The 10397-nt window shown below is 39.0% G+C and overlaps 1 protein-coding gene across 1 annotated transcript; it reads left to right on the plus strand.

Moving 5' to 3' along the window:
• Positions 1-6248: 6248 nt before the first annotated feature.
• On the plus strand, positions 6249-7372 carry LOC107765656 (ethylene-responsive transcription factor ERF109-like). The gene has a single exon (XM_016584323.2). The coding sequence runs from the start codon at positions 6310-6312 to the stop codon at positions 7084-7086; it is 777 nt and encodes a 258-aa protein (XP_016439809.1). The 5' UTR covers positions 6249-6309; the 3' UTR covers positions 7087-7372.
• Positions 7373-10397: the final 3025 nt, after the last annotated feature.

Genomic DNA, 10397 nt, shown 5'->3' on the forward strand with positions numbered 1-10397 from the left:
ATTGATCCGGACTACCTTGACCTTGTTGGCCTCTTTGTTGCCTCTTTTTGACCAACATGTTGACACCCTCTATAGCATTTACTTGTTTAGGAGATTGAACCTGTTGCAATTGAGCTTTCGCTAACTGGTTCATTGTGGTAGTTAACTCTGTTATTACCTAGCCATGATCATGGTGCTCTTTGTGCAAGTGGATGACAGTGGGGTCACCTTGTGACACATTGGCTCGACTTTACCAAGCTGAGGAAGTATCTGCCATCTCATCCAATATCTCACACACTTGATCATAAGGTGTGTTCATAAAATTTCCCCTGCTAGCTTGTTCACTACACACTGATTGGTTGCGTTAATGCCACGGTAGAATGTCTGCTGAATCATTGCTTCGGTCTTGTCATTATTGGGGCATTCTTTTACCATTGTCCGATATCTCTCCCAGATCTCATGAAGTGGTTCATTAGGTTTCTGTTTGAAGGCCAAAATCTCATCTCTCAAAGTTTCCATATGCCCCGGCAAGAAAAACTTTGTTATAAACTTGTCCGCCAACTCATCCCAAGTAGTGATGGAATGGTTGGGAAGCCTTTCAAGCCAGTCCAAAGCTTCCCCTTTAAGTGAAAAAGGGAACAATCTCAACCGAAGTGCATCCTCTGAAACATTGGTTTGCTTGCTTCCCCAACAGGTATCCATGAAGCTTTTAAGATGTTTGTAAGCATTCTGATGGGGAGCACCTGTGAAATACCATCGCTGCTCCAACAAAGTCAACATCACATTTGAATTTTGGAAATTGCCCACCCGGATCCGAGGTGGGACAATTGTACTAGCATATCCTTGGTTTGGAAGCACCCGAGAGCCACTCTTAGAGGTGGAGGAGGAGGGTCTAAAACATTATCATTGGCCTGGCGGCCTCTCTTTTGAGCTTGAGATACTATAGGTACCTCATCATCAATATTGTCATCTACCTCCTCCCCCGGAATAGCATTTCTAAGAGGGTCATTGTTATTGTTCTCCATTTTGTACCTGGATTGGCGACACACACAAATTAGTACCACAGAAGGAAAGAAAAACAAGACACAAAACTATTTAGATAGATAGCCAAAATAGTTAGCTCCCCGGCAACGATGCCAAAAAGTGATCGGGTACAACCCTACACCACTACAGAGTGGAAAGAGCGGTCAATGCAGCCTTTACCTGAGAAGGTTGGGATCGAATCCACAGGGAGCTAATACAATGTTTGGAGTTGGATTCCTATCTAACTTAGCAGTGTGTAGTGCTATTGATTACACTTCCAATCATGTTTGTTTGTTTGTTACTTCCAATTTTATACTAATGATGTATGAAATTAAGCTAAGTATATATGTTTTTAGGGTTTTCTAAATGGGTAAAAAGACACTAGGGAAGTGACTTACTCCTAGGTGAGTATCTAACAGGATCTAGAGCTCAGGGCAATAATGTTATAGTTGGGATCATGATATAGCCAATGCACGAAGTTACTCACTCTACACCTCTCGGTAGTAAGAGTGACCTTGCCCTAATTTGATTTCTCAAGCCCAATTGGGTGTTCAATTTGTGCAAGCAATGTTGGCTCAAGTTGGGTATTACTATCTCTAGGTTTAACTCTTTAATTGGGGCTATTAATCTCTTGAATACACCCCAATTCCTTGTTGGCCTGAAATTCCTAGACTTAGACTTTCTTTCTCAAGAAGAGTCTAATTCAAAAAGGCACAAATTAGTATTTGCAACCACCCATTCAACATAGAAAGCACAAATTAGGCCAAATAACAATCACTCATAAACATCTAAGCCCTAAAATAAAAGACCCATTAAATACCCACATTAGGGTTGAGCCACAACCTTAGCTAATGGGTTTAGCTACTCATAATTGAAGATAAAATCATAGATTGAGATGAAAAATAATCCATAAATTGTAATTACAAGATAAGATACTAAGATTAATTGCTAAGTAAGCTACAAAATTACTCAAAATAGGAAAAGTCACCGTTCACGTGCTCACTACTGATAAGATGACCTAAAAATCTAAAAAGAAAGTATTTATACATAGCTAAATTTTCCGGATAAAAATGCCCCTAACGGAGGTACCGCTGCAGCGATGAATGGACCGCTGCAGTGGTGAGGCTACCGCCGACCGCAGTCTTCAGCTTTTGCTCAAACTCCAGGCTCTCTGAACTCCTCCACCATGGACCACAGTAAAAGGACCGATGTCGCTGTAAGGGTACCACGGTCGCATAAAATCATCGCAGACCACGGTAACTTGAAATGCCTCAACTGGTATCTCTTTGAACCTTTCCACCGCGGAACGCAATAAAAGGATCACGGTCGCGGTTAGTCTTCTGCGGCCGCGGTGGATTTTCTGTTATAGCACTGCTTTGACTTGGTTTTGAATTTGTGCATGTTTCACTCCTTTTTGAGCTGGTTATGACATCCTTGTCTCCTTTTGACCTAACAGTGCAAACAAGCACAACAAGTTAGCTTTTGGGGAATACTTGTACACATTTTAGTCCAAAACTCAAGCAAAAAAGAGCATAAACTAGACTAGAATCCCTAGTTATCAACACCGTCGGCCAAAACAGGGAGTGTGATTTCTCCAGATGTTCGTTCAACTGCATTGTTAAAACCTGTTAGCATGATGCAACGCAACACCATCTTATCCTCAAGTTTCATTTGTGCAAGTACCCAAGGGTGGATAATGTATGTGCCGCTCCCATATAATGCATCTTACATTTGTATCTAAAATTTATAAAATGATAACAAGGGAATCACAGTGAGGGAAAACCAATCCAAACTGTGGGTATCTGACTTATCGAAGATGATACTTTCTTCGAGTTCATCATACCGCTCGTGGGTGATTGACCATTTGAGATTATGGGTTGTGGTGAACTTTACGCTATTGATAGAAGCGTCATCGCCACCACCGATGATCATTTGGATGGTGCAGGTTGGTGAGGGCGGCTTCGACGGTCCCTGATGTTGATCGCGTCCTCTGGAAAAGTTGGTCCTTCCGCGATCGCTCAGTAACTCCTTGAGGTGTACTTGTCAAAGCATGTTTACGACCTTCTGTCTTAGGGCAATGCAGTCCTTGGTTTTGTGCCCTCGTTCTTGGTGGAACTCGCAAAGTGCATTTGACTTTCTGGTGTTTGGATCTGACCTCATCTTTTGAGGACACTTTACCTTCGATCCGAGCTTCTCCAATGCATAGATTATTTTTGAAGGTGACACACAAAAATTGTGAGCGGATAACAAAGGGGGCATACCTCTCTCATTCTGATGAGTCCCTGTCCTTAGTCTAGGTGAGCCTTCTTCGTGGCAGGAAGGGGGTGCAATGGAGCTTCTAATGTATGGTAGATGTCGTTCCTGGTTGGGTCGTGGAGCCATGAGTCCCTTCTGGTATCGTTTCTTTAATCTTTTCTGGACTCGGATTGTAACGAGGTCAATCGGTGGGTTGGCCCATTGAGGCCATCCTCGTATGCTCTAGCCTCGGCATAATAGGCATTGTGTATTTCATCCCAAGTAGTTTGGGGATACTTCATAAGCCGACTCAATAACTTTCTCGTCACCCTTGAACCATTCCTCCTCAGCCTGTTCTAGAAAGTTGCGACCATTCCTTCCAATACGTTCGGTAAGGTCATTCTTACTCGGATGAATCGGGCGAGAAAGCCCCTTAATCCTCTCCGGGCGCCTGTTTGATATCGGATACAGCGTTCATTTTTGCCTCCGCCTTTTTGGCCCCATCATGGGCCGTTACGAACTTGTCGGCCATCTCTTCGAATGTTTCGATAGAACGCGGGGGCAGTTGTGAATACCAAGTCAATGCTGCTCCGGTGAGGGTTTCGCCGAATTATTTCAACAAGGTGGAGGATACTTGTTCCTTGGCGAGCTTATTGCCTTTTACAGCGGTGACATAGTGAGTCACATGGTCTTTGGGATCGGTCGTACCGTCATATATTTTCAGGTAGGGCGGCATTTTGAAGGTGTTTGGTATGGCATGCGGGCAGCTTCATCACTGTATGGTTGCTCGACAAACCGACCAGCATCTCTTTTTGGCAAGAGTTTTGGGGCACCCAGTATTTTGTCGACCCTTTCTTGGTGCTCACTCATTTGGTCCCGAAACACTCTATTCTCGTTATCCATTTCCTCCACCTTTTTTCAAAATGGCTGTAAGGGTGTCGTCACCTGCATTATTAACAATGTGAGTAATACCGGTTATTGGAGGAGGGAAAAGGGCCATGTTGCTCGGCCATTGTTGGTGTAATACAAGTTCTTGTGTTTTCTATTACTATATCCTGAGCGGGCTTATAGAGGATGATGGTTAGCATGTTAGTTAGCCAAGCCTTAAGGATCTTTTTCACTGCTATTGGTATCTCTTCCGTCATGGACGTGGAACTCCTTTACCGCGGGACGTTGCGATACTACCGTGAGGGAGAGGTGACCCACCTCGCCTAGGAGAGGCATTGGGAGTTATGTCCTCACCTTCTATCTCAGAAACCTCATTGATAGTGTTCAGGAGATTGGTGGTGAGGTCGGTCATTACCCTCGTTCTTTCTTCTCCGTTACCTACAGGGGCGGATCCAACCTATTGAATGTGGGTTCCCGTGAACCCAATAGCTTTTGCATATACCCTGTATATATATTAAAAATTCACTAAATATCCATAAATATTTGATTGTGAATCCAGTTATTTATTGTATATTTACTTAAAATCGTTATAGGAACCCATAAACTTTAAATCCTGGATCCGCCTCTAGTTACCTGCCATATCAGATCTGTGTGTACAAGGAAAAGGAATTTTGTTCTTTGTTTATTTTTTGTTAGCAATCTGTGCTAGTTGTAGATGTAGAAGAAACTAAAAATTTAACTAGGAAATCCCCACAGACGACGCTAAATTGTTTGACAAAAAAAAACTTTCAGTTAAACTATTTAATTTTATGTAATGGAGGGTTAAACTTAGCTAACAATAATAACTCTAGATTTAGAACTTGTCGGCAAGGATAACGTAGGACAAAGTCGGTGGAAGACTAAGGGTAATGCACATTTAATATTCCAAAAGATGTGAGTGAGCAATAATGGAGGGGTATCAAGCAATAAATAGCAATAAATAACATAAATGTAAATTGGAGAAACAGTTCACCCAATAATGAATGAGATGAGTGATTGTTCCTTCTGACAATGATGAATGACAGATAAATCATCGAATGTTCAAACAATTCTCGGATCTGATGAAATGATATGGGATGATGTGTGCGAGAATATTGCAAAAGGTAAAATTTGTATATTTGCTATAGAGAAAGAATCTTATTCTGAAAAGTATTTTTATCAAGTCAATGTTACACGCCCCACACTATTGTCTCCTTTTCTATTTATATGAAACATATCCCTAACAAACCCTAATAGTACAAGGGCAGAGAACATTCAATAGACTATTCTCTTTAATATCTTATTACCAAAACTAGTCGTTATTGTTCTGGCCTTGGTGCTCGACCTCGACCGTTGTTGACAACCCGGCCACGAATCTTACTGCTTCCTGGTCAACCTTGACCGCATCTTTTTCCTTAATGCTGTTTTACGCCAAATTCTCTTAGGGCAGATTCTGGCTTATACATTAATATTCATTTATACAATTATACTACTACATTCATTTGAATTTATGTGAACTCATTTGACTCATTACGGAGTTTAAGAAAAAAAAGACTTTTTACTTATAATTTAAAATGAAGCACATATATTTTGTAGGGTTATAGATAATTGTATAAAGATAAATTATTTTTCTAAATAGGGAAATGTGCCTTTTTTGGGATGTACTAAAAAATGATTCACATAAATCGAGACGGAGTGAATTATAAAATTAGACAAAAGGGGAGTACGGAAACGATGTAGATGTGGTATTTTGATCTAACTTCAAGGCGACATTTGACTGCCCACTGTGCCCAGTCTTGTATCCCAAAAATTCCAAACCTCTCTCCTTCGGTAAGACATTACGTCATAGTTTACCGTGTCAACGCTTCGCCCCTGCCATGTCATCAAGTATTACCCGAAACCCGACCCGTATAACTGCCACCTCATCTCCAAACCCACTAGAAACCAATATGTCAACTTCACCATCCAAATTCCCACGTGCCCACAAAAACCAAATTGATTTAACATGCCAGCTAAGCTAAAAAACAAACCCGTGTACCAAAAGTGTATTACTATAACTTGGCTTATCCACGTTGTTCATTTTCCTTCTCGTATAAAAGCAGAGAACTAGTAAACCAGAAAACTATCCGAAACCCAAAGACCAGCATTTTCACCTTTATTTCAACCATGCAGAGGTCAACCAAGAGAGCTAAACAAGAGGAAACTGCTTCAGTCAACCATCTAATTTCACAGCCAAAGTTCACAGATGAACAAGAGTTTTCTATCATGGTTGCTGCTTTGAAAAATGTTATAACAGGTGATACAACACAAGAATTTCAATATATAATTTCATCTTCTTCACCTTCTACGTGCATGTCAAGTTTAGAGCCTCCTCTCTTTCGCGTTCCAACAGAACCAGAGCCATGTCAGTTCTGTAAAATAAAAGGGTGTTTAGGTTGCAACTATTTTGGAGCTCCAGTTCCTGATGATAATAACAAGAAGACAAAGACTGTAGTTGTCAAGAAAAAACAGAAGAAGAATTACAGAGGGGTGAGACAGAGACCGTGGGGAAAATGGGCTGCAGAAATTAGAGATCCAAGAAGGGCAGCTAGAGTATGGCTTGGGACTTTTAATACAGCAGAAGATGCAGCTCGAGCTTATGATAAAGCTGCTATTGAATTTAGAGGTCCTAGAGCTAAGCTTAATTTCTCATTTGCTGATTATACATCAATTCAACAGCAGAATGCAACTACTAGTACTACATTTTCTATATCTCAGCAACAACAAGAGCCTGTGCATGAGTTACAGCTGGGAAATAAAACAGATTTTGGTATTGGAATCGAAGAAGAATTCTGGGATCAATTAATGGCATCAGACAATGAGATTCAAGATTGCTTGAGGATGATGGATTTCAATGGCGAGTCTTCTTATTCTGGTGGAGGGAGCATTGCTCATAGCTTCTGATTTGCAATTTCAAGAATTGGAAAGGAACAGAGAAAAGGAAAAAATTAAATAAATCAAAGTGGACTAAGGTGTCTTGTGTGCCCATTTAGTTTTATCAAATTTGGGCTACTGAATATTTCCCATTTTGGATGTACTACGTTTTTTCTGGTTTTTTAGGATTTTATCATAAATGTACTTGAGGATTGTACAAGAATTTTGGAATTTGTAAGGGGAATGACTTACATGTGAATTAAAACTCCCAAAACTTGGAAAGATTAATGAAACACGATACATCCTTCATTTCAAATTTTCGATCGTCCTTCATTTCAAATTTTCGATCGTGCTCTCTAAATACATAAGTTACCTCTGAACTATGGACCAAATATTACACATTTTTTACAAACGCTAATCATCTTACACACTCAATTTTTAATTTTCAGAGTGTGCCTAAGACACAGCTGACACGCGCGTGTTTTACATGTAAAAGAGGCGAGTGAATGTAACATGTCCAACCTTTTTTATTTTCTTATTTTCCATTGTTTTCTTCTTACCTTTTTCCCCAGCCCCTTCCACATTTTATTCTCCTCGGAAATAGGAAAGAAATCATCCACTACCATTCTCCATCATTAATTAACGCCATCATACAAGCAACACTTCAGATCTTTAAACTCCAGTTCTTTCATCTTCCAACTCTATTTTCCTCTCACTACTAAACCATTATCATGTCATCTCCCACCCCAGAATCCTTTACCCCCAATCCCCAAATCAAATTCCTAGTCGTGACACGCTGAAATGTGAGTCTAGTAGAGGTTGTGTTTTCATTTATGGCTCCGAAACTCTGATTTTGATTGTTTTCCCGCCAAAATCCATCGCCTAATTCTCAATATTTGCTCTGCAATTCTGAACAAACTTTTTGTCTCTACAGTATACATTCACAAGATCTCAAGCTGGAGTAAATATAAAAACACGATTAAAATCTGAAAAAATGGTACTTGGGGATAGTACTAGAAAAAATTTGGATTTTGTACGGGAAATGACTTACACATGGGGCCTGAAAAACTGACTGACACTACTAAAAATCACCTGTTTACCGACGCAAGTTACCGGCAAGTTACCGATGGATGTCCGACATCCGTCGGTAACAAGGCTTTACCGACGGACTTCCATCGGTAAGTGGTTGGTAGGTAAATCCTTCCTCGGTAAAATGTATCGATAGATTCCGTCGGTAAGTACCGACGGACCCCATCGAAAAGCCATCGGTACATTTCTGACAGAAGTTGGTCAAATAATTTTACTTACCGACGGATATCCATCGGTATATTAAAAAGAAATATAATAATAATAATATCATAATAATAATTTAATAATACCGACGAACACCATCGGTAAGTTTAGAATTTTAATTTAGTAATACAAAAATTAAAAATATGAATAAATTCATGTTCCGATGGCTATCCGTCGGTATTTTCAACAAAATTTGAAAATTTGGTTCAAGTATGCCGACGGACTCCCTCGCTAATTAAGAATTCTTGATTGAAAATAAATAATTGTTCTGACGGACTCTATCGGTAAGTCCCTCGGTAAATCTGGTACATCTTTGGCAGGAAATGCCTATTTTTTGTTGCACCACCTGCCAGTAGAATATTACAATACAAACCAAAATACAACCGCAATAAAACTCAACTTAACAACAAAATTTTATAAACTATATCCAAACATCCAAATCATCCCATCAAACATCCAAATATCCAAATTATCCCATCAAACATCAAAATTATCCAACCAGACATCAAAATGTAACATTCAAAGTTAACACCCAATTAAACAACAATCCAACCAAACATACAATCACTCATCTTCGGTTTCCCCCTCATCTTCTTCATCATTTGTATTATTTTCATCACTTTCATCCTCTTCATAAATGTGGCTTTTTGGTGGAGAGCGGGGCAGGCCGATTAAGTGGTTCACTTGAGCCTTGAGTGAATCGATGTCATTTCTAAGTGCGTCTCTAATTTTCTCTTCATGCTTTCTTTTTTGTCGTTCATCACAGTTCTTAAAAAGTTGTTGAATGGTTCGACGCATCTCCTCAAGGTCTTCATTTTGCACGGTGGCGGATGTCCCAATACCTTGTAATCCACAAAAGAGAAGTGAAAATAATAGACTAGCCAATAGTCACTAACAAAATAATCTCATGCTTACAAGAATCTTTCTATATACAATGTAAAATTAGATATTAAACTACAATACAAAACTATTTATAGATTTCTCATTTCTCCTCTATAGTTATATCTTCGATGACTTTTAGAGCTGATAAATAATGTTGTATTTTTCAGAGGTAAAAGTTCCAACTGCAATATTAGCAGCTGAGCATGACCATATATTTCCGCCTGACCAAGCAAAGCAGCTAGGCGATGCTTTATCTGCAAAATCCGAGGTAATGTGGTATCTCTTAAAGAATTTAGGTTTTTTAAATGGATTGAAGAAGATCATTATATGCAATAAATTAACTACATTAAAATAAAGAATGGTAGAATAGGATAATTTGTCATTAGCAATGTCCATTGATATAGTTCAATATCAAAAAAGGATGAAATATATATTGAAATCATCTGTATTTCCTAAAGGGAAACTAACTTTTCTTTTTGATGTAAAAAGGGGGACTAATAACTGTTACCTATTGTGCAGATTGAGAGCTTAGAGGCGTTTGATTCTGCTCCAAAAATTGAGAGAAAGAATCCAATAGCGACAAGATTACGTGAAGTCATAAACACACGACAAGAAGATGAACACTGTCCTAATTTTGAGATTTAGGGCAGAAATAATTCGAAAATAGAGAGAAAAAAACTCACCGAGATAAAGTTGCCTGAAGGTCATCGATGGCCGCTTAGGACATCGGCGAGAGCGCCGAGTAGAGAGTGTAAAATCTGGAGGGAGTTAGCGCTTCCGTCTGGAAAAGTAAAAGCGTAAACAGGGAGAAAGGTGTTAGTAGGGTTTTGTTCTTTTGCCCAATTCCTTTTCCCGCCTTCTAATTACAAGCTAATGTTAAAAAAATAATTACTATTAATAATTTAAAATATATCATAAGTTTAATGTAATTATTAATTGACAAGCTAATTACTACTAAGCCACTTTTACCCACTTAAATATCAATTAATAGTCTAATCAATCACTAATATTACTTAAGGATATCACAAATGCACTTCTACTTAGTGTAGTTATTCATTTTATAAACTAATCAATGAGTAAGTATTTCTTAAGAAATTGCTAATACACCTCTACTTAGTAGAATTTTCAATATAAAAGCTAATCAATCACTAATATTAGTTAAAGAT

The sequence above is a fragment of the Nicotiana tabacum genome, chromosome 5 (genome assembly GCF_000715075.1).
Source record: "Nicotiana tabacum cultivar K326 chromosome 5, ASM71507v2, whole genome shotgun sequence".
NCBI classification, from domain to species: domain Eukaryota; kingdom Viridiplantae; phylum Streptophyta; class Magnoliopsida; order Solanales; family Solanaceae; genus Nicotiana; species Nicotiana tabacum.

Bases quoted from the DNA above. Each gene is read 5' to 3' on its own strand.
- LOC107765656 (XM_016584323.2), top strand. From the start codon at position 6,310: ATGCAGAGGTCAACCAAGAGAGCTAAACAAGAGGAAACTGCTTCAGTC.